This window comes from Panthera uncia (genome assembly GCF_023721935.1).
Source record: "Panthera uncia isolate 11264 chromosome B3 unlocalized genomic scaffold, Puncia_PCG_1.0 HiC_scaffold_1, whole genome shotgun sequence".
Classification (NCBI taxonomy): domain Eukaryota; kingdom Metazoa; phylum Chordata; class Mammalia; order Carnivora; family Felidae; genus Panthera; species Panthera uncia.
Window position 1 is genome coordinate 97,817,790 of NW_026057582.1, and position 24,536 is coordinate 97,842,325.

A 24,536-nucleotide genomic window follows, 5' to 3' on the forward strand; every position below is an offset into this window, starting at 1 on the left:
CACGACTGTCATTTTCAGGGAACATTTTCATCACCCTCAGCCCCAATCAACCACTGATCTACTTTCTGTCTCTATAGATTTGCCTAGTGTGGGCATGTTGTATAAATGTCAGCATGTGGGCTTTTGTGATTGGCTGCTTTCACTTAGCATAATGTTGTTCAATATTCATCCATGTTGTAGCATGGCTCAGTACGTCATTCGTTTTGGAGCCAGTGCATGGTATGGATACACCCCATTTTGTTTGCCCATTCATCAGTTGATGGACAGCTAGGTTGTTTCCACTCTTAGGCTATCAAGAATAATGTTGCTCTGAGGTTTTGTGCAAGTTTTTGTGTGGCCGTAGGTTTTCATTTCCCTTAGGTGTAAACTTAAGGGTGGAATCTCTGGGTCGTATAACTCTGTTCAACATTTTAAGGAACTCCGAAACTGTTTTCCAAAGTGGCTGCACCATTTCACATTCCCACTAGCAATGTATAAGGGTTCCAGTTTCTCTCCAGCCTCCCCAACAGTGGCTATCATCTGTCTTTCTGATGACAGCCATCCTAGTGAGTGTGAAGTGGCACCTCGTTGTGGTTTTGATTTGCGTTTCCCTGATAACTAATGATGTCGAGCATCTTTTTATGTGCTTATAGGACTTTTGTAGACCTTCTTTGGAAGGAGGTCCAGATCCTTTGCCTATTTTTAAATTGGGTTATCTTTTTATTACTGAGCTGAAGAATTTTTTTATATATTTTAGATATGGGTCCATTATCAGATACATGCTTTATAACTATGTTCTTTCATTCTGTGGGTTGTCTTTTCACCTTCTTGATGGTATCATTGGCAACACCAAAGTGTTTAGTTTTGATGAAGTCCAGTTTACCTATTTTTGTTGTTGTTGTTACTCGTGCTTTTCATGTTGCATCTAAAACTCTGCCTAACCAAGGTGACAAATATTTGTTACTCCTGTTTTCTTTTAAGAATTTTGTTTTTGAAATGTTACATTTAGGTCTGTGATCCGTTTTGAGTTCATTGTGTGTACTATGTAAGGAATGGGTGTCAATTATGTAAGGAACAGGTGTGAAATCATCTCTTTGCATGTGAGTACCCATTTGTCCCAGCACCCTTTGTTGAAGACTGTTCTTTGTCCATTGAATTTTCTTGGTGCCCTCATTGAAAATCAGTTGACTGTAAATGTTGGGTTTATTTTGGGGCTCTCAATTCTATTGCATTGTATATGTATCCTTATGCCAGTGCCACACTGTCCTGATAACTGTCTCTTTGTAGTCTCATGTTTATTGGCAAAGTTAGGGCAGGAATGAGCAGTCTAGACTTTTCTTTCTCCTTCCCCATCTGGCCAGTTATTGGATTCTTTGGTTCCTTCCTCAGGCTTTCAACCACACTTTATTTCTCCTTGTTCATCTTGCTGGTTTCAGTAGGAGAGGATACCCACGTAATCCTGAGAAGTCCCAGCTGTTGGGCACTTTACTTTTCTCCTTAGCAATGCAAGCTAACCATGTTCTGACTCAGTAGCTTGGCTGTGATGGTCTTTCCAAGATGTATGGAATTAAACTTTTGGGTTGTGAAAAGATGCTTTGGTTTCTGAAATGCTCTAATTGGTTCAGTGCAGGCTAATACAGCTTATTGTACTGTTACAAGATTTAAAGATATTTCTGTAAGGCTACGCAAGTAAGCAAGCAATTCCGGCACATAGTTCTCCCAAGTGGGCCATGACATAGCCTTCGAAGCCACAGCTTGCCCTCCCTGGGCCTTCCATTCCTTGCAGGCATCTGCAGCACTGTGTTGTGAGCACTAGATTTGCTGACATTGGCGTCTTTGTAGTAGTGGAGAGATGGAAGGCAAGAGATCTTCTGGGAGAAGTGGAATTCTGGACAAGGCCACTTATCATCACTTTGTGTTGCTGAGCCAAAAAAGAAAAAGCCCATGCAACATCTGGAACTAACAATAACCACACTGTAATTGTCACCATGCCTTTCTGTTATGAATTTTGTGCAGCACGAGCTCATTTTCAGAAGATCGTGCCTAGAGCTTGCACCAGGAGCTGTATCATAATTTAAATGAATTTTAATTTCCATTTTGTATTGGACATTAAAAAAAAAATCTATAAACAAAAAGCATCCTTCATCCAGAACTCTTGTTAAGGGGTCCTGCACGTGGTGAGAGGTCAGGGACATGAACTCAGCGGAAGGCAGTGGTTACAAGAACAGGTTCTGGATTCAGTCTGCCCGAATGCACTTCCTCCTAAGTGAACTTGGACAAGTTCCTTATCTACCCAAGTCTCAGTTTCTTTGTCTGTAAAATAGTGATAAGAATAGTACCCACCTCCTAGAGCTGTTAAAAGCTTGAAATCCCATGTCAAAGACTTAATACAGGCAAGGGTTGACAACATTTTTCTGTGAAGAGCTAGGTGGTAAATATTGTAGGTTTGCAGCATCAGAGGCCTTTCCTTCAGGCATCTGCCACTCACTCTGCTGTTGTAACGTGAAAGCTGCCGTAGACTGTGTGCCCACCAGTGGGCGTGGCGATGCTCCAATAACACTTTATGTTTAATAACAGGTGGCATGCTGGATTTGGCCTCCAGGCTATAGCGTGTCGTTCCCCGGCTTAGCACGGTGCCTGGCGCATAGAGGGTTTTTAATAAATGTCCTCCCTGCTCCAAGCTGAGGACTGCCCCTTGACAGTGGGTCCCATGTTCACTTGCTACATGTTTTTAACAGAATGTTGAGGTCCTAGCCAGTCGGAGCAACACTTCAGAGCAGAGCCAGCTGGGGGCTGAAATGCACGTGAAGGCACTGCAGGAGGAGAATGAGAAGCTGCGGAGAAGCATCGAAGAGCTGGAGCAGACTGTCACTCGGCTTCAGAGGCAGATTGCTGACATGAAATGCGACGAGGCCAAAGCGAAGGAAATGCTCAAGAAGTGCGAGGTAAGGCTCGCTGGGCCCCAAGCCTGGGCTTGGCAGCTGCGGAAACTTCTTTTCTCCTGTGTAAGTGGTTTCGGAAGTGCAAGGGGATTTATTAGCATAATTCAGTAGGAAAGGTGGAGGCAGTCGTGAATAAGTCCTCTCTGCAAGCTACTTTTCTTGTTCCCTGTGGGTGGTAAACATGGGAGATGGACTTCGCCAAAGGTCAGGGCTGATGAAGTCAGGGTCCACACTCACCCAGACATCAGGCACACTCAACCTTTTGACACTGAACAGAGGATTTTAAATGTCTGAAAGGCCATCCTAATACCACCATTGGACCCGGTCACTCATGACTATGTTTTCTTTTTGAACACTTAGTTGATGGATTTTGAAGTTGCACAGGTTTTAACAAACCAACGGTCTGGTTTGCCAGATATCTAGAAGCAGGCGGCTCTTGGCAAGAGACATGTTACCAATGGCAGTGAGAGCTGGCACTGAAAAGAGAGGACAGGGGCACCTGGGTGGCTCAGTCAGTTAAGCATCTGACTCTTGGTTTCGGCTCAGGTCATGATCTCGCGGTTGGTGAGTTTGAGCTCTAAATAAATGAACTTAAAAAAAAGTAAAAGAGAGGACAAAAGAAATGTAAAGGGAGATGTATTCCAACAGGGGCTTCCAAAATGGTCATTTGTCAGAATCAGCTGGAAGCCTTTTCCAAAACTCTGTGTGCCTGCGTCCATTCAATACCTGCTGTTTCTGAAGCTCCAAGGGTGAGGCCCGATATTTGTATTTTCAGTCAAATGATTCGGATATTCACATCTGGCTAAGTAGGTAACCGCAGATGGTCACACACATCTAAGAACATAACTGTTGTGGGGCAGCTGGGTGGCTCAGTCGGTTAAGCAACCAACTTCAGCTCGGGTCACGATCTCACTGTTTGTGGGTTCAAGCCCCGCGTCGGGCCCTGTGCTGACAGTTCAGAGCTTGGATCCTCCTTCAGATTCTGTGTCTCCTCTCTCTGCTTCCCCCCTGTTCAGGATGTGCCTCTTTCTCTCTCTCAAAAATAAATAAATATTAAAAAAAAAACAAAACAAACATAACTGTTATGAGCTACCGCGGGCCTGTGGCTGGCACATTGTGACCACAGCCACTGCTGGCTGTGTCCTCAGATGTCTCTTGTGTTCCTTCCATGCCACTGAGTCAACTTTATAGGCATAGCACACATGTAAATGCACACTGACCCTGTTTCATCGTAGAGAGAAGCCCAACAATTAGAGGAGGCCCTTGTGCATGCAAGAAAGGAAGAAAGAGAATCCACATCAGCCAGAAGGACCCTGGAGAATGAGCTGGAAGATGCTCAGGTAAACACAGAGCTGTTGTCTTTATTCCTCATACAGGAAGCCTGAGAAGCAAAATTGGAGAGTCATGTACAGACTGCCATTGGTCCCCTTCACTCTCCGACAGCCTCGAGTGGGTAGAGGCCAGGGATGCTACCTAACATCCTTGCAAAGCAGAGGATGACCCCCGCAACAATGAATTATCTGGCTGAGGTTGAGAAACCTCGGTATAGGACATTAAAGAACTTGACAGTTTTCCAAAGATAAAATATGAATTGTGTGAGAAGGCTGGCAGGATTGGTCCCCAAGGCAGTGTGGAGTCAGCTCTCTGGCAGAAGTCAATTTCCTTTCTCCTTTGGGCAAATAGACTCCATAGAGTACAGTCCTTCAGGACGACTGTTAAAAGGAGCAGGAGGAAGTCCGTTTTTTTGAAACGAGATAGCTATCTGTATTCAAAATCAGTAGATTCTTAGAAAATTAGGTTTTCCCATTTGAAGGTTAGAAAGATAGTTGGAAGTACATTCTAAAAAACAAACAAACAAAGAACCAAAGCCTGCACTAAAGTTCTAAAATGACTTTGCACAGCGACCTAAGTGTGAACCAGATACGTCCTTTACCTGCTCTCGGGTTTTAACGAACCGGCACCAAGGGTTCCTCAGGCAGTTTCTGAGGATTCAAAAGCCAGTGATTTTGAGCAGTTTGTCAAAAAGGAGGTTGTTAACGTTTTCCATTAGGACCCACTTGTCAACGAGGGTAGGTGGGGAAGGGGCATATGAAAAGTGACAAAGCAGTCAGGGTTCAGATTTATAAATCTGCCTGATGCCTCATTGCAGCTTTCCTTTCCATATACAGCTCCCCCTCTCAGGGGGCAGAGAGGAACCTGCTGTAACTAGGATTCACTGAGGTCAGCCGTCATCCCCAGATCAGTGGTCTGTGCCTTCTCTCCAGCCTTGCACAGAGACTGTGTTTTTGCAAACAGTAAAGCCCTCTTTTCTTCTGAGTCTGGTGTCTGACTGTCCTCACCGTGGCCTTCTTTCTTTCACTTGAGATCTTTGTAACAAACCCTTGTTAGGTTAATTTTGCATGGAATACGGATTCACCGTGCTGCTGTTAAAGGCCTGTGCTGACTACACACCTGACCCCGAAGCACAGGGTGCGAATCTGTGAGCTGGTTGGGGACGGGAAGAGAGAAAAAGCATACTTTCTCTACAGGGTCAAAAATCTGCACCTTCGTGTCCTGTCATATCCACCCTGAATGCTGGGTGCAGCTGTTACAGGCTCCTGTCTTTATCATCTTTTGGTCAAACATTAAGTTTCACAGCTGTGAATCTGCCGCTCAGGGTTAATTCGCAGAGAGAGCAGATGATAGCCTCGGGGCCTAAAGATCTCCTTGTAATCCCCACCCACCCCAACCTCCAGATCTCTGGCCTTGCCTTGGAAATTCTCCCTGACGTGTTGCTTTTGTTCAGGCCTGTTTCCCCAGCGGCGCGTTGGGATGGTGGGAACTGGAAATGGCAGGCGCCACCTGGCAAAAATGCTCAGAAAGGCCCAACAGTCTCACCTTCCTTATCTCAGCTGGTCTCAGAAGCAAAGTGCGCCATCACTTTGTTTTCTCTAAAACCAGGAACCAGACATCCAGCTCCTGTGGTTCTGTAACTTTCTGCACGCCTCTCTTTCCTAAGCTGGCAACGGAAAGGGAACTTACAAGGAAGAGGAAAGAGTAACTGGGTACCCCCCCCCCCACACACACATAGTATTTTGTATTTCGAAGGCTTTGTGCTTTTAGCAATCCGTAGCATCTTCATGATTGAGAAATGTATCTCTTCACATAGTAGCTGAAGACTGTGTGAACTTAGGTCTGATTTTATTAAGAGTCAGAAGGTGGCAGTGGGTCGTAAGATGCCGCAGTTTGTCGGCTCGGCCCCTCCCGCTTGGGGTAGGATGTGCTGTTGTGCAAATCTATGTGAGCTGCATTCGGCAGCGATGTCTAGGTTTCCCCTGAGAAATGGCTTCTGCAGGTGGAGAAGTAAAGAGACCTTTTCTGGAGAAGCCACAGTTCTCTCCTTCGGGGGGTGGATCATGGTATGGATTCTGTATGCCTTCACCTCCCACTCTGTTGGACTTGTGTGCATCAAGATGACAGAGGGGAAAAGCCCCAGTGCTTCTGCCATTCCAGTCCCCAGTTACTGTGTGGCAAGATACCGCTTAGGGCCTACTCAGTCTTGTGTCCCCACGGAGGCTGTGTGAGGACAATAGTTTATATCTGTACAGTGCTTACAGTTTATAAGCTGCTCTCACATGCAGTAACTTGGGCATCCTGAAGACACTCCCAAGAAGTGTTTTCAAGAGTTCAGATTTGCAAACGCTTAACTGCAGCTTTTCTTTCCGAATACAGCTTCCCCCTCCTCAGGGGCAGAGAGGAACGTGCTTGTACTAGGATTCACTCAGGTCAGCCGTAACTCAGGGGCTGTCACCCCAGCTTCCGTCTGATTAAGCCTGTCATTCCTGTAAGCCCATAAGCTCACTTGCACTTGCTTATTGTTAATATGGACGAATAGGGGTCTTAGTCATATTAGGAAAAGGCTCTGTGTCCATTGACAGAGAGTGGTTTTCGAGCTCAAGGGTGTTACTATACATTCACTAACTTGGTGCTTTGGATTCCTCTCACTGATCATTTTGTTCCCAATTTTGGTCCCTGTATTAGTTAATGGGCTCTCATTGCTGGTCTTGGAAATTCAGTCACTGTAGCAACAGCATTTCACTCCTCTGACTGCATATTGGGAAGTTAGCTTCTTTTCATGTGGATTCTGAACAGGTTTTCTCAGCAATGATGTATTGGAATACATTTCTTGAAGAAATGAGGAGGCAGAACATTGTTTTAAACTTTAAAGTATGTTAGAATTATCTGGGTAACTTCTAAATCTAAATTTGGGGGTCCCAGTCTAAGAAAAACTGTGATTCCATCCCAAGGGGCTAGAATCCGCATTTAAGGCAAAGAATACTCTGTCCTTACTTGTGATTCTGATATAAGACGTCTTTAGACAACTTTTGGGGATAGGTATTAATTTTCAACCACTGTGCTTTTATCTTATGCCTAATTGTGAATCTGGACTATGAGACCTACCCAGACAGAAGACCTATTGCTTGCCTTGACAGATCTCACTACCTTGCAATGGAGCAATCTATAAGAAATATTTTTTAAATAATTGGGCAAAACTGTTCTTCCAAGCAGATGTGTGTGTGTTGGGGTGGGGAGTGCAGGATTTTGGCCAGGCCCCAGGCCCAGAGTGGGTGAGTCTGGTGTCTCCAGTGGCACAGGAGATCAGGGCCAGGCAGGGAGCCCTGCCCGAGCCAAGGGTGAAGCAGAAATGCATACACCATATGGAGGTTGGATGGAGCCAGGGCTGGCTTGTCTGCTGGCCTGGAGCCTCCAGGATTGGGATCCAGGAGTTGGAAAAGAGAGGCTGGGGGGTCTGTAGAGGCGTGCATTGAGTTGGATCCCACAGAAAGCCATTGATGTCACTCTGTATTGCTTGTTTTTCAGGAATTTACATTATTGACAGTTTTCTCCCACACATGGAACCCTACCTCGCTTGCCTTACCCTGTGTGCTCCCCTTTGCCCCTAATACCACTAAATCAACCACAGACACAAATCCCAGGAGGTGACCCTCTTTCTGGTATGTGCCCAGCTGGACTGTGGTGGGACATACTCCTGCTAATTGCCCCCACACTGAACTTCTGATTACCTTCCTTTTACCACCTTCTTTTCTCCCAACAGCTTTTGTTGACCTTGGTTTACCGCGGCAATTAACTTTAGCAGCCCAGCTGTGTTGGCTGGTTCTCGGAGTGCAGTTAACCTGACTGAGTGGAGGGGCCAGAAGGCCTCCATGGGTGGCTTTTTGGCCCCAGGTCACAGGGTTGGCCAGCTGCATGGTTGGCTATACTTTGCAAACCAGGAGTGCCCAAAACGATTTGGGAGTGTTTTCAAGATGCCTGAATTGGTGCATGTGACAGAAGCTTGTAAACTGTTAAGCATTGTATGAATATAAACCATTGTCCTTACACAGCGTCTACATGAACACAAGATACAGCTCCTAAGCAGTACCTATATTAACCCACATTCAGCCCTCAGGACCCGATAACATTTTCCAGATGATCCAGCCCACATCTGGGCCATGCTGTTCCCTTCTGAGCTGTGCGCCTTCTTGCTATCGTTGCACTAATGGCCTTAACATTCAGCCATCTTTCTAAGATATTTTAGGATTTTGTTTTAGAATTGCATGTTCTTACAAAAAGAATGTCAGGCTATGCGACTGGGTGAGGTGAGAGCTTCAGGGGGGATCCCAGGGCAAACAGCGCCCTCAGGATAGTTTCATTTTATGGTACGTACCAGGATTTGGTGCTGAATCACTGAATAACACTGCACTTTTCTAAGTACTGCCTTTTCCATTGAACACCTTCTGCTCATCAAGTTTATCCACCTGTGGATTGCCACATTCCCTTTTCTTCTGTGTATGAGTCCAACCCACGATTCTGTTGACTACATCTTCCTCTACCCACATGAACTCTTGACCTATGGGACAATGTTCTCTTTCCTCATAGATTGATTTTTAGCTATTTTAACTGTAAGAGTCATTAGCAGAGCAGATTCTAGAACATGAAGTATAATGCTGTATAGCACAGGATGTAAATTGCCACATTGTTTTAGGTTTGTTTGATGTATATCTTTACCTCAGTTTTCAAGCATGAACTTGAAAATGCCGTGTTTTCAGACACTGTCCTTAATTGCTACCCCCAGCAGCCTTGACCATTTTCTATATTTCTATAATAAATCCTTTGTCTGCCCCTTCATTCTCAAGTGTGTTTTTGGCTAAGTCAAGTTCACATTTGGGTTCCCAAATTTCAGAACCAACAATGTCCTTGTGTCTTCTGATGGCTTTATTCCTTTTCCTTATCACTGATGTAGCAGGTCTGATTACTTTGTAGTGTGGCTGCAGAATTCCCTCTGCCACCTGTCCCTTTGGCTGACGTGATAGGTAGGTGACAGCCCTATACTTTGCTTGCTGTCTGCAGAGAAATCTGAATCGGGCCACCCAGGAGCAGAAGCAGTTGTCTGAGAAGCTTAAAGATGAGACAGAGCAGAAGGAGCAGTTAAGGAGACTAAAGAATGAGATGGAGAATGAGCGATGGCACCTGGATAAGACCATTGAGAAACTGCAGAAGGAGGTGAGGGGCAGGGGAGGGAGAGGTGTGGGCAGAACACCATTGGGACCCAGCGCCCTTGGAGGGCCTGGTGGGAGCTAAGGAAACCTGTACTTAGTCTAAGCACAAATGTCTCAGATTCCCAGATTCACTGAAACAGCTCTTCAGCCTTGTTGAGAATCCCAGTTAAAGGGAAACTGGTCTAGAAAATACCCTCTGGAATCTGGGCCCAGCTCCTCTCAACAATTACCCAAAGGAGCCTGGCATGTAAGTGCAGACTTCACAGGTGTTACCTGAATCACAATCTCTGTGTCTGCGTCCATCTTTTTTGTCCATGAGCGTGAAAGACAGTTCCAAACGCCAGTAGTTGCTACTTGTCTTCTCAGCTCATCTCTGCCCCAGAGTACCCAGAAGGAGAAGGGCACAAAGCTGACTGGCTTCCCCACATTCTAGGAGCCAACAGGAGTGCCTGTCGTTTTCTGATAACCTGCTATGTACCAGTCACTTTACTAGCTATTTTGTAACTAGAATTCTATACGTATTGTTTTAATTCTGACAGCAACCCTGTAGGATAGATAACTGTGATTCTGGTATTTCCAACGAGGACGAGGACACCACCGAGCCCAGAGAGGTTTAAGTACATGTCCCAGTTATGTAGCTGGTACGTGGCAAAGCAAGGACATGACCAAGGTCTATATATCGAGCTGCAAAGGGTGTGCTTGTTCACCCCTCCATGCTGCCTCCAAGTTAGAGGTGACTGAGCCTGGACAGCCCATGACAAGGTTCTCTGCACAGTCTTTGGGGGAGGTTGTCAAAGAAAGAAGAGGAGATGTGTGTTCTGTGTTTAGATGGGACCCAGACTTTGCTCCCTGGCCCTACGTGGGGCATCACAGGGTAGGCTCACATCCATGTCACCCCTTCCAGATGGCTGACATTGTCGAGGTGTCCCGCATATCAACCCTGGAGCTCCAGAACCAGCTGGATGAGTATAAGGAGAAAAATCGCAGGGAGCTTGCAGAAATGCAAAGGCAGTTGAAGGAGAAAACCCTAGAGGCTGAAAAGTCACGTCTGACTGCCATGAAACTGCAGGATGAGGTAATGACTGGCTGGATCAGTTCCTGGTTTACCCCTTAGTCAAACTATCCTCAGAGACGGCTTTTAAACCTTTCTAGGAGAGACTTGGGGTAGATCTTAAGACAGCATTTGTGCTTGATTCTTCAGTGTTAACCCTTAGGATACATGGGGCAAATGGCATTCTAAGACACAAAGTCCTAGGGCCTCTGACATAACTTGAATGTGGCCATCTTCTTGATTAATTCAAGATTTTCTGCCTCAACTGTTTAGCTGCTATTTGTGGAGCACGAGTGGTGTACCCAGCTGTGCCCAAATGATTCCTGTGTATTAATATTTTAATTTAATCATCGAGCAAGTATTATAGTAAACAATCACTTTTTGCCATTCATTTAGAAAATAGAGACTTTTATTAGGGTGGTTGGGGTAGACAAGAGCTTCAGAACAACAATGGGTGGAGACAAAAAGAAATCCTCAGGAATTTATGAGTACTGAAATTATTAAAACATTTTTAGCTTTATATTTAGGAATAATAGAGCAAAGTAACTCAAATGTTAGTTCCCTTCAGTCTTGACTCGTAAAGAACTAAGAAAAAGGGAATGTTTTTGATTATTTTAATGGAAAGCTGAAGGCTCTAAAATACAAGTACAGCGTCTGCTGATTTCTCGCTGTGCCTCTTGCCAGCTGGATGACCTTGAGCAAGTTACCCCAATTTTCTGAGCATCTCCTCTTTCCTCTTTAAAAGTATACAAAATAATGATCATTTCGTAATGAAATGAGATAACACATGAAGCTATAGAGTAGAGGCTTTGCATGTCCTGGACACTAATGTTAAGGTTTTTTTTAATTCCAAGACTTGCTTTTTTTTCACAAGCAGTGCCAAGATTCCACAGGAAAACAAGATTTTCTTTAAAAAACAAACTTTTAATGTCTTTGATGATCAAAGAAATGTTACCCATGAGTCAGTGCTATAACCGTGTGAGAGAACAATGGATATTTATTACAGACCTCTAGAACACTTCTGGAAGGACCCTGATAACAGGTCCCCTCAGCTTCAGCATCATATGATACAGGACTCCACAGATCATTGAAATTAGCATAGTGACATCACAGTTCTCTTCGGCGTTAAAAAAAAAAAAAAGTCATTTGCATTTCTATGGCAAATGGGAGGGGAGATTCAGATTATTTGGTGTCTTAACACCAACAACCACATGGTGTGCTGTTTTGATTTTGGAAAAATCAGTGTCACATTGACCCCTGCAAAGTACTTCCTGTTAACTCTCTGTGTAACGGTTATTGTTCTGCTAGAATCTTTGGATTGGAAGGAACTTTAGAGATCCTCTAGTTAGATGAGGCAACTGAGATCCAGAAAGATTCGTTAAGGCCAGCAGGAGACCTATATTGTTTATAAAAGAGCAGTAATTCAAAAGAGGATTTCTTTTTTTTTTTTTTTTTTTTTTAAAGAGCTCTTGCCCTTGTCCTGGGCTCCAACTTCTTATTTTTTTTAACATTTTATTTATTTTTGAGGGAGACAGAATGTGAGCAGGGGAGGGGCAGAGGGAGACACAGAATCCGAAGCAGGTTCCAGGCTCTGAGCTGTCAGCACAGAGCCCGATGCGGGGCTCGAACTCATGAGTCGTGAGATCAGGACCTGAGCTGAAGTCGGACACTTAACCGACTGAGCCACCCAGGTGCCCCCAAAAGAGGATTTCTTAGGGTGAAAGCAAAGATGGCCCTTCTTAGATTTTTCTCTGTGGCGTAACCCTATGAGACACTGTTTCCATGTAAATGGCAGAAACACACACCTCATCATTCGGGAAGGAAACTGCAGTCAGATACCGCCCTGCATTAAGCTATGGAAATCAGTGGAGTTGTTTAAAACAAAAGTGAATAAACAGGCTAGGGTCACTCTGGATCCTTGAAAAGCTTAAGCTGCACTCTTCACTGTCCCTGAATCTGTGTTTTGGTTGAGCTGAGTTAAAACTGTCCATTAACAAAAAAGTGGTTTATCCTCAGGGCCACAGCACTGCCTTCTTCGCTTTTAAGAGTTAAAACTGTCCATTAACAAAAAAGTGGTTTATCCTCAGGGCCACAGTACTGCCTTCTTCGCTTTAAGAGAAATAGATGTTTTACATATTTTGCCTTTGGTGTGGATCTAGGAAGTTCTGATGAAGGTAATCGTTAGAGAATTGAGACTCAGAATTCACTATTCAGTTATTTTCTAAATCCCACTTAGTGAAGGGCAGTTCTGACTACTTAAAGGTAACACTAGTGGGTTCAAAAGTTACTTGCTTACTTGTGATTCTTACTTGTGATGTATTTTCTGGTGCATATTTGTATTGAGTACTCTTAGTTTGACATAGCCCTTGCGAGACGTCAGGAGGGACATACTGGGCATTAGAAGACAGGAATGTGCTGAGCAGTGGGAAGGGTATCAAGAAGGGAGTGTGGGCTGTGCATTGGTTTGTCAGTCTTTCTGACCCTCAAACTTCTTTTCGGGTATTAATCTCATTTGATTCTCATCTTAGCTCTTTAAGGTAGGTTTTATGATAATCCCATATTACAAATAAGGAAACTGAGTCACAGAGGTTTTTTTGTAATTTAAAACTTTATTTTGGAGAGACTTAAAACCAATTTTTTTTCACTGTTTATTTTTGAGAGAGAGAGAATGCAAGCAGGGGAGAGGCAGAGAGAGAGAGGGAGACACAGAATCTGAAGTAGGCTCCAGACTCTGAGCTGTCAGCACAGAACCTGACACGGAACTCAAACCCACAGACCGTGAGATCATGATCTGAACCAAAGTTGGACATTTAACTGACTGAGCTACCCAGGTGCCCCTGGAGAGGTTTTTTTTTTTTTTTAATGCTCTATAGTATAGTATCTAAAGAATATTCCATCATTGTTTTTCCTTGGGATGATTCTCCCCTTGTGCTCTGGTTCAGTTACCACCAAGCCAGATGAAAGTCTGTAACTGGAGAGATCTTCCTCAAGGCTATGCTGTTGTCATAGAAAGGTCCGGTGTTCCGATTAGCCTCCACGACAGGAACCCATTCCCTTAGGTCTTTCCACTGGACTTCTGAAACTAGGCCAACCTGCTGGGCCGCCCCAAAGACCATGTTTGAGGCTTCCCCAGCTCTCTATGAAAATACCCTCAAAGGATGCTGTTTTTTTTTTTTTTTTTAATTAAACTTTTTTCTTAACGTTTATTTTTGAGAGGGGGAGAGAGAGTGCACGCGTGCCCGCGTGCAATTGGGAGAGGGGCAGAGAGAGAGGGAGACACAGAATCTAAAGCAGGCTCCAGGCTCTGAGCTGTCAGCACAGAGTCCAATGTGGGGCTCGAACTCACAAGCTATGAGATCATGACCTGAGGCTGAAGTCAGAAGCTTAACTGACTGAGCCACCCAGGCACCCCCAAAGGATGCTCTTCTTTTTTTTTTTTTTTAATTTTTTTAACGTTTATTTATTTTTGAGACAGAGAGAGACAGAGCATGAACGGGGGAGGGTCAGAGAGAGGGAGACACAGAATCTGAAACAGGCTCCAGGCTCTGACCTGTCAGCACAGAGCCCGACGCGGGGCTCGAACTCACAGACCGCGAGATCATGACCTGAGCCGAAGTCTGCCGCTTAACCGACTGAGCCACCCAGGCGCCCCTGGATGCTCTTCTTTAATGGAGTTTGCCACTCACTGTCATATACTCTCTGAAGGAAATAAACCCCTGGTGTAGTTATTCCTAAAACTGCTTTCACCCCAGCTCCAAGAGGGAAGGAAGTTGGAAACAAAACAGATAGCCTTTGTCTTCACTGAATCAATCCACAAAGATGTGTAAGGAACACCTACTGTGTGCTGAGGTGGCTGGTTCCCTCAGGGAGCTTCCAGAGAAGTAGAAAACATGGACAGCCCCTTGTGTATGAATCTCTTTGTGGCACGTTTTTCAAAGCCTTTAGTTCAGTGCCACCTTGTGGATGAAAAAAACACTGTAAATTATGACAGCTGATACAGGATTTTCTTCTAGAGGCAGAGGTTTTCACCTAATACTGCACATTTATATTATTAGATTTTGTGTCTGTAGGTTGTTTTGGGGTCATTAGTTCAGTTATTATTTTCCCCTGATTTTGACCCTCCACTGAGATGATGCCGGTACAGGTGGGTAATAAATTGCACTCTAGGAAGCACTTACCTAGTTCAGTGAGTTTCAAGTGTTTTTGGCTATGACCTATGTGGTAAGAAATACATCTCGCATCACAACCCAGTAATAGGTACGTCCATACAAATATATGAATATCTGGCACAAAGGTTTCACAAAGCATTATCTGCTTGTACTGCTCTACTCTGATATTTTCTGTTACACTTAATTTCAAGATGCTAACCAACATCTACTACATTGAATTTAGAACCCAAGGGATTACTACTTGTAGCTAGAGGAAGAGGAAACTGAGACCCAGAGGGAGTTGGAGCTTGCTCAGGGTCTTCTGATCTCCAGTACGTGGGCATCCCCTGATCACCGCTGGGGTCAGCCTCTGCAGTGTCCAAATGCTGTCCAGGTGCTCCTGATGCAGCCCAGATAACCGCCCACTCCTTCTAGATGCGTCTGATGGAGGAAGAGTTACGGGACCACCAGAGAGCTCAGGATGAAGCACTTACAAAAAGGCAACTTCTGGAGCAGACCCTGAAGGACCTGGAGTATGAGCTGGAGGCCAAGAGTCACCTCAAAGATGACCGAAGCAGACTCGTCAAGCAGATGGAGGTCTGTAGGCCGCGTGAGTGTGAGCTGGGGCCTATGGAGGGCGAGCATGGGACACAAGAGAAGCCGTGCACACCTAAGCCTTTGGTTTTTACTTTCTGGAACATCCAGACCTTTGTAGTCATTTCTCGATTTGAGGAAGAAGCTGGTAGTTGGTAGACGCATAGGCCATCAGAGCTGAAAGGAATGATGGAAACAGTGCCCTTGTTGTCTTCAAGAGGAAACAAAACAGAGCCCCAAAGAGGCCAGGTGACTTTACATAAGGGCACACAGAGCATTTCCTGTTGATTGCTTTGGAGATGCTTCCCACTGTAGAAGAGGTAGGACGGCTGCACATCTAAAGAGGGGCTGAGCTGTGCCTTGCACCCACACTGCCTGACTGCTGGCTCTCACTTGCCTCACCACATGGCTCCATTCCTGTTCCTGACTCTGGCCCGTTTTTTCTGACAGATGATCCACCTTGCCCAAGCTAGTGGCAAACTTTGTGGCTCAATTCTTGTTTGGATACACCGTATGTACATAACCCAAGACAGTAGGTCAGGATGTGCTCACTGGAATCGCCAGCTGGAGGTGATCAGTTCACAGGGTGAAAACACAACATGGCAGATAAGTGTGAGTCAAGGACTAGAATATGAACATGAGCAGGCTACCGAACATGACAGGAGGGACCTTAACGTCAGTCTCCCTGAGCCTGTAAAACAGAGTAATGCTCAAGAACAAAACCAGCCCCAAACCACAACAACCCCCCAACACACACACACCCACATCTCAATGGAGTTTAGAGAGAGAAAGAGAATCAGCCCCACGCCAAGGAGAGAAGTTAAAATTGTCAAGGTTTTGATAAAAGTGCTTAAGGACAGAGAGAGATAGTTTGAACTTAAAACCCATGGAATTTTTTATTTGATTTTGCAAATAAAGAGAAATAACTTTTAAAACCTCTAAGAGACTTAGTAGCAATTTTTATCTAGGGAGTGATGTTTCAACAATTAAAGATTTTATTAGATGGGCCCTTGTTAGAGGCTGGAATAACCTGGTTACAGTTCTGTTGTTCTTTTGTAGGATTGCTGTGTATTTTGCTGTTGTCCTCATTCTGATCTCATTAGAGGGGCTCATTTTAAGGAAAGCTAAGGTCAACCTGGTTAACTAGGAAGTGATTTTTCAAGGACCTAAACAATCTGGTTAAAAGCAGGCTAAAGCCTCATCAGGCAGTGGTGTAAGAACCTTTGGTGTAGTGGCCCCCTGAATGTTCCTGGTGGGTTTTGAATTGTACAGATTTTAGGCAGGAAGAGAACCGTGTGAGGAGGTGCTTTTACCTAAACATTGGGGTGTCATCTTCTAGAATGTTCTGACTAAAACCTTTTGCCAACTCCAGGTCTAGAGGCAGTGACATAGCTGGGCCTCACTCTCCCCTGTGCAGTGGTTTAGTTATTTCTCCATTAGTTACAGGACTAGTAGCTCTCAAGGGCCTACCTCTGTGACGCACATGGGAGGCATGTCTCCTCCCCTGATAGGTGGCTGGCAGGACTGTCTTGCTGGGACTAATATCTTTCCTGTTCCTTTGCTGCATTTAGCAAGTTAATTCTTGGGATTCCAGGGCTTTCTCAACAATTGGGCGTTTTCTTTAGACTCAGAAACTCAGAGGCTGTTTTATGTAAACACAGCACTTGTGGACCCTTGGTGATTTCTGACAAAGGCATAACTGTCCCTGGAGGAGTCAGGAACCACTGAACAAACATGGGGCTTGGTGCGGAACCCAGCTCTCCCTTCCAGATTGGACTTTGGGACTCTCAGCCTCCGGGGAGGGAGCTTTCTAGGTTCCCGAAAGACTTTGTTCACCAACAGGGAAGGCATTCACAGACATTTACTCATTCACATGAGTTCTGTGAGTCTTATTTTTGGCATTTACAGAGGCGTCCATAGCTTATCAGCCAACTTTGACAATTGCAGAGACAGTGTTTACGTACAGATGCTACAGACTCATGTTTAAAAACTCACCATGCTAATTGCTTTTTAGCGTGCGTGGCTCTGAGTTAACCCAGACATATGACAAATTGGCTAGTGACAGGAGAAACATGTGCGCAAACCCCACAAGCAGAGTGGTTTGTGTTAGAAGTCTCTTTTTTCGTACACACAGCTACTTCGAAATGCTTTTCTCTTAGCACTCCGTGGTGTTAAATGAAGGCCCAGCAAGGAAGAAAGAGATGACAGTTCTTCTGTAATGACTGGTTTAACAGAATGGACCACCACTGTCTCTGTGTTACTCTGGTGCAGATTTGGGACTCCACAGTGCAAAGTGCATGAGGTTCCCTAGAAGAAACAGGCAGGTGCAAAAGTATGTCATAGACTTTACTCCTGCAAGGTTTAGGAAACCCTGAGCAGCAGAGAGAGAAAAGCATTGTCCAGAGCTTGGAATATTTAGAGAAGTATGTCTTGGATGATAGCTGAGCACACACATTCCCTTTTAACAGGTAACTTGGAGACCTTAGCCTTAGGTAGATCTTAGGTAGATCTTTGATTCATGAGGGGGGGAAAAAGACATGAAGGAAACATGTTAAAATATCCCTAGTGCTTATGTTAGGGTTTGGGATAATATGTATTTTAGAAATGCACAATTACATTTTACCTTATGAAAGCAATAAAACACAGTTTTTTGGGCATTGTGGGAAATAGACACGTCCTTTCCCCAAACGCTGAGGATCCCCTGCTTTGATCTTCCCTTGAGGTTTTCTTTCCACAGGGCAGTACTTGCCCTTAACCCGGGTCATTGCAAGTTCCATTGGGCGTGTTTGTGTCTTCCTTCTTTCTTAGGACAAGGTGTCTCAGCTGGAGATGGAACTGGAAGAAGAAAGAAATAATTCGGATTTGCTGTCTGAGAGGATCACTCGGAGCAGGGAACAGGTACTGTGTGTAGTTGAATGATGAATGGATTGTCCTTCGTGAAAAAGGAAATGTGAGAAGTTAAACCCATGGATTTGGCCAGAGGAGGGAAAAAAAGTTCTTGCCCTTTGGAAACGATGGAGGACTGAGTAGTCTTCCCCATAGTAAGCCACCAAGACAGAGATATAACGGGGCGCCTGGGTGGCGCAGTCGGTTAAGCGTCCGACTTCAGCCAGGTCACGATCTCGCGGTCTGTGAGTTCGAGCCCCGCGTCAGGCTCTGGGTTGATGGCTCGGAGCCTGGAGCCTGTTTCCGATTCTGTGTCTCCCTCTCTCTCTGCCCCTCCCCCGTTCATGCTCTGTCTCTCTCTGTCCCAAAAATAAATAAAAAAAAAAAAAGTTGAAAAAAAAAAAAAAGACAGAGATATAACGTATAACTTAAAGCACGCAAGGTGGAATTTTCCAGAGTGGTTATGGGGAACAATCTACTGGCCATGATGGGCAAAGTGCTTTTAGAGCAGAGGCTCTAAGAATCATTAGTTCAACAAACAATTGTGTGAAATTTTGTGGCTGACACTGTTAGTGCCATGGAAAGTGAGTGATGTGGTGCAGACTTTTCCTTTGAGAAGCAATAGAGACACCTAGGAAGCATTCACCATACAGTAACAGTCCCTTCCAAGTGAATGCTTTTTGCAGTTTTCAAAGGGAAGGAATTCCCCTTATCTTTGATCTATCCCTACAGCAGCACCTGGAGATAGCAGGGGCAGTTCTCTCTGTCCTCACACCGTAGATAATAGAACTCATTTCCCAAACTACACTCCATGTAATCCCAAGGGTTCTGAATTTTTTTTTCCCCATTTTTTAATTAAAAAAAAGTTTAGAGTGATCACACATGGAACCATTATGGGACAGGATTCAAAATACGCAGTGGCAGTTTTGAAGAGAACCTGTATTCTCTAATCTCAGCCTTTCATTTACAAATGATACATGTGGCTGCCTGTAGAAACCTGAAGGGATGTACTCTCAGTGACAACTCAGTTGTATGCTGGGCTGAACATGGTCCTGGAGAAGCTGTACGTAGACATTTGTAAAGCTCTTTGCCACTCAACTTGCTTTGGGCACCTTCTTAATTAAACAATGCAAACAAAACCTAAAAGCCTTGGATGATGCTGCGTATAATTGAGAAAAATATCTGTATAAAGGATTAAAATGAAAAATCTGAGAAAGGCAAGTTAATTTGGGCAAAATCTTTATCCAAAGCAGCACTTTCCTCAGGTCACTCACTCTTCTACTTATCCACATGCGCCACCTTTGCCCCGCCTCAGGATGCCCAAAAACTGGAGGTGCCAGTGACTGGGGACAGTGCCATTCCAACCTGGTAGCTCCTCTTCAGAGTCAGAGGGGAATCACTGGCTTCTTCTCCATTTGCCACTGTTTCCCTACTGACAGGCTCTTTGCAAACAAGCACGACAGTCCTGCTGTTTTGCTTCTGAGAGTGAAGAACTTGCAATCCGAGGCTCCGTCCTCCCTTCCCACTGAGCTCAGATTCAGTTCTGCCTGCGTGTTCTGTGCTGTGCTGGTAGCATCCTGCTTAGGGGGCTGGCAGCCCAACCAGCCGGAGCTGCAGAAGCTCAGAGAAGACTCTCGTGAAAATCTGAAGTCCAGATGGGGAGCCCAGCCTTGACACTTGAGCCCTCACGGGTTCTTGCTAAGGTCTGCATTTTGTTAAGTTCCTACACTGGTATAAAAGCTGCTTGGTGACATGTTCCTGCCAGCTTGGCTGAGCGGCCACATTGCCACAGGGCATTTCAGGATCTGCTGAGCATTCGTGATAACAGAAGTGGCCATGAATTTGTTTTGCTAATGCTTCTCATGATGTATTCAGGGAATGGGGGGAACGTCTGTCATCCAGTCCCTAACCAGGCAGGGAAAACAGACTCCCAGACCCCATGTTTTACACCAAAACCAAAACACAGACCCAGTGACACAGAAAGTGGTTGCCTCCCTCTGCTCAGCTGATGGCCTAAAACTAAGAACACCGATCGCTTAAATCAGTTTCTTTTGGCCCCTTCTTCCTTCTCTCACCTGAGCACGGGAGGCATAGAACTGCTGGAAAGAGCACCAGACTTTGAGTCCAGGGCCTGACTCCTGCAACAGCCCCAGGGAGCTCCAGGAAAGTCCTAGCCTCTCTGAGCGCAGTCTCTTAAGTCTATGAAAGTGAGGCTGTTTGTTCAGGAGATTCCTGGAGGCTTCTCCAAATTCTAACATTGAGGTGCCATGACTGGCTGCATATAACCAAGTCTCTGAGACACTCTTTAATTCCCCATCCTTCCCTGTGTCTGAGCTACAAGTCTGAAGAGAGGGTTCTGCTGTCTCCAGCATCTTTGTCCTGTTCGTTCTGTTTTCCTCTTCTGTTTCCTTTCTGCGCCCTGCCCTCTCTGAGGTAGGGAGGGAAGGTGAAGCCTGGTATCTGTTTTAAGCGGAAGAGTGGAGCATCATGTTCAAATTGATGTAGGAATTGCTAAAAAACAACAGCAAAACAAAACAAAACTCCTGACTTGAAGTGTTGTCTCCTGATCCAGTGCCCAGGGCCCCTCTTCTGGCCTTTGCTGCCTCTGGATTCGTGAGGAAGCATAGTGCAGAGAAATGGGTTGACCAAATACCTGCCTTACTGGAAAACATTTAATTCTCAGTCAATGTCAAGATTAATCTGAGACTTTTTTTTTTTTTTTTTTCCTCTCCTAAAGGCTCCAAGGAAGGGTATAGATGGTTGGATCCTGATTTCAATCTACTTACTTTAACGTCTAGGGCCATGTGCCTGTTGCCTTCTTGCCAGAATCAGAGAAAGGGGAAACTTCCAAAACTAAGATGCCTTCTTCTCTGCCCCCTCAAACCTATGACACCTCCTTAACAGGGACATCTCCTAAAGAACAGGAAATGGTGCCTGTCTCATATCTCCAAGCTGATTTATAACGTCAGCCCTGGATGCTCAGCAAACTGCTATCAGGCTCTGAAAAGAGAAGACATGGGGAATTTATACTTTTTGGGTCTTGCTCTCTCTAAATTGAAAAGGAAAAGGTTACAGCTCTTACTTAAATCCTGCATTCTTACAAGCTCCCTTTCTGAATTTCGCTTCCCCCCAAACATCTCTCATTTTTCCCCTAGTCTTAGTGGGAAGGCTTTTGTGGAAAACCTCGGGGGAAAAAAGTTGTCGGAAGTATCAGTAAATGGCCAGCCCATTTCAGAGAATCTTAGATCTGGCAAGGACTTCCAAGTTCCTCTCCCCAGACTTCTCGTGCAGTGCACAAGAGATCTGAGGCCTAGGGCCACCCACGATCTTGCCAATTCACACAGCCAGTTAGTTGTTAGTTGCCTTAGATCTCCTGACTCCCCAGTGTTCTATCTACCAGTGCCTGTAACGTATGACGGATACCTACTGTGTGCATAAGTAGCATGTGGTGGTAAGGCTGCAAAATGATCAAAAGTGGTCCCTGTCCTTGAGTGCTGTGTTTAAAGAGATGGACCATGCCCCCAGAAATGGTAACTAACAAGAAAAAGTGCAGATACTCAATGCCAAGTGTGAGATGTAGGCAGGTAATGAGGGAAAGACCATCATAGCAGGGGTGACCATGGGAGTTCTTAGAGGAAGGCCATCATAGCAGGGAAGACCATGGGGCTAGTTTTGAAGAAAGGGTAAGATTTAGACAAACCAAGGAGTGGGAAGGGAATCCTAGATAGAATGGATGGTGTGAACAAAGATTGGGAAGTAGGATATTTGCAGTGTTTCAAGGAGCAATGAATGGACTGCTATGGCTTGAGTAGGTTTCTGGTTTCCATAAGGAAATAATAGGAGATAAATTTGGAGAGGCAGGTTGAGGGTATTGAATGGACCCTATCCTGAAGGCAGTGGGGAGCCATCGAAGGTTGTGGAGCAGACAGAGAAGCTTACATAGTATTCTAGAAGGTTAATGTGATTGGGTTGGGACAGGTGAACAGGAGACCAGGAGGAAGCTCAACTGGGCTTTTTCCAGGGACAGAAAATAGGAAAGGCAGTTTTGAGATCAAACATTCTATCCTTTCCGTGTTTTTTTCCCCCTCCTCTTATGCATACATTTGACACTCAACAAGTGCTGGACACGTTATTTATGAACTCTAATAAGGCCTTTTCCATACATGCTCAGGATGTTATTTTTCAGACTGATGGATTCAGGGAATCCTAATAGAAAAGTTTTTTCAAACTTTTGGATGCTTGTGTTTTGTTTTCCTATGTGGCTAACAGGAAGGAGAGGGATGAATTTAGAGCTGATAAAGTGACAGCTTATTCTATAAAACAGAGGTTTCTGTTTTTGAAACCAAATATGGGTTCACCATATGCAGGAAGGTTTCTAACTTGTAAATTGAAGGAAAATTCATTTAAATAGTGGATATTTTACTGGGTTTGGTCTGTTTAAATCCAGAGAAATCCTTTTTGCTCTCTTTCCTCCAAAACCATTTACAATAGCTGTCTTTACTGAGGATTCCCTAAGTGCTGGGCGCTGTGCCCTGTGCTGTGCATGCTTTCTGTCGCTGTTTCCAGGCCTTGTGAGTAAGTGGCCACCCAGGGTCATGAAGCTTGTAAGAGGGGAACCTAGGATTTGGCTCCAAAGCCATTGCTTCCCACCTGTTCCCATCATCCCAGCATTAGACTAAGACTGGTAAAGACCTGCCCCCTCCCCCAAATACATTTAGGGGCTCTATTCCCAAGTGAAAGATGAAGCCATGGTGTCTCTTAATACGGATGAGGGTTTATGTTCACCTGATCTTCTCTTGATTGTCCTGTGAGTCCAGAATTTACATAGTGAAAGAGGCCCAGCATTGGTTTTAAATGTGTCAGGCTGATGTTCTAGCTCACTGGGCATTGCTGTGTCATTGCTGGTGGTTGAGTACCAACAGTTAACAGTAGGGCTGGGCCTAAATGGAGAGGCATTTTCTTGTCCACAGAGGCCAAGGTAACCCAGCCTAGTGGAAAGGTGATTGATGTGACATGGGCAGCTGCCAGACAAGAGGAAAAATAACAACTGGAGAGCTTTGGGTGGCTTTATGGTCTTTCTAGGGGCTGAGTGAGGCTTTGCTGTTGCCTTGGCAACTATAGGATAAGTCCCAGTGGATAAGGTTGCAGGCCTGTGCAGTCATTCCCAGGTGGTGGGCGCCAGTCTGCTCCTCAGTCTGCACCAGGATGATGCATCCTCTAGGATATGGTACTCCTTTGTAGTCAGTGACAGAAGGATCAAAATGGGTTTTTTTTTTCCTTGTAATTAAAACAATCCTACTCTCGGAACTGCTTGCTGCTGTATGGGCTGCTCCAAACCCAATGTGTATAGTTGGTTAATAATGATTTTCCTCTCTTATGATTGAGGATCTTCCTGGTATTTTTAACACCAGCCAGGAGTGTAGGTCACAAGGCCCTTTACAGCCCAGTGGTAAACATAGGTGATGGGATGAAATATTGTTATTAGCAGTCATAAATATGTTTGGCTTCTTGTTAACCCGGAGCAGCTGCTTTTAATCCTGAGCGCTGGCTCAGGTCATGGGTGCCTCTGACATAAACCCCACTGGAGTCTGATACTGTTATTTCCGATTGGAATGTTCTAGGTTTAGCATTCCTTCAGTCCAGCTGTGATAAACTGTTGCTTTCAGCTCCTGTTCTGTTTCTAATTTGATTGGAAGTTTTTATTTGGTCTGTTTAGTATAGTTGAAGGGTAAACAGCATATGAAGCACTAAACTTCTATAAAGAAGTATTTTCCCAGACTCAGATTTACTTCTCTAGTCCAAAGGAGGAAGCTGGCCAAGCCAGAGGCTTTTCTCTTTTCTTTTCTTTTTTCTTTTCTTTTCTTTTCTTTTCTTCTCTCTTTTCTTTTTTCTTTTTTCTTTTCTTTTCTCCCCTCCCCCTTTTCTTTCCTTTCCTTTCCTGCCAGTGCGGGTGAGAGGAAGAAGGATCTGATCTAGAATCTTCTCAAGTCATTGGGCCCATCCTAGAGATCACTGTATTGAGCAAAGCTAAAACCCAGCCTTGGGAGTGGCATCTGTCACTTCACATGGTATTCCTTGTATAATGCTCCACGCAGTGGATTTATTTTGGAATTTTCTGTCAGGTTGTTCTTTCTGAAGAACCGAAGAAAACTTGTCCTGCCTGCTAAAAGCCTTGGATTGCAAAAGACTCGAGAAAAATTGATGGCCCGGTCACATTAACTGTTAGGTTTTATGGTTGCACATTTGTTCCTTCCTGTTCTTTGCTCTGATTTATTTTGCATTTAATAGTGCATTTTATTAAGTGCAAATATTTTGCATTTTAATAGTCATCGTTTGAGGGGATGTGGTGAAGTATAAATAATTACTGTTTTGTTTTTGTTTTTCGGTTTTTTTGTGT

The 24,536-nt window shown here is 44.7% G+C and overlaps 1 protein-coding gene across 4 annotated transcripts in view; it reads left to right on the forward strand.

Annotated features, from left to right (window-relative positions):
• Nucleotides 1-24,536, forward strand: part of CGNL1 (cingulin like 1) — a 157,681-nt gene that overhangs the window by 121,493 nt on the left and 11,652 nt on the right. For all 4 annotated transcript variants that reach the window (XM_049613684.1, XM_049613683.1, XM_049613686.1 and 1 more), the window contains exons 9-14: nucleotides 2,718-2,924; nucleotides 4,157-4,261; nucleotides 9,312-9,464; nucleotides 10,365-10,535; nucleotides 15,095-15,256; nucleotides 18,062-18,151. In XM_049613684.1, coding sequence (XP_049469641.1) covers nucleotides 2,718-2,924; nucleotides 4,157-4,261; nucleotides 9,312-9,464; nucleotides 10,365-10,535; nucleotides 15,095-15,256; nucleotides 18,062-18,151 — 888 coding nt within the window. The remainder of the gene's footprint in view (nucleotides 1-2,717; nucleotides 2,925-4,156; nucleotides 4,262-9,311; nucleotides 9,465-10,364; nucleotides 10,536-15,094; nucleotides 15,257-18,061; nucleotides 18,152-24,536) is intronic.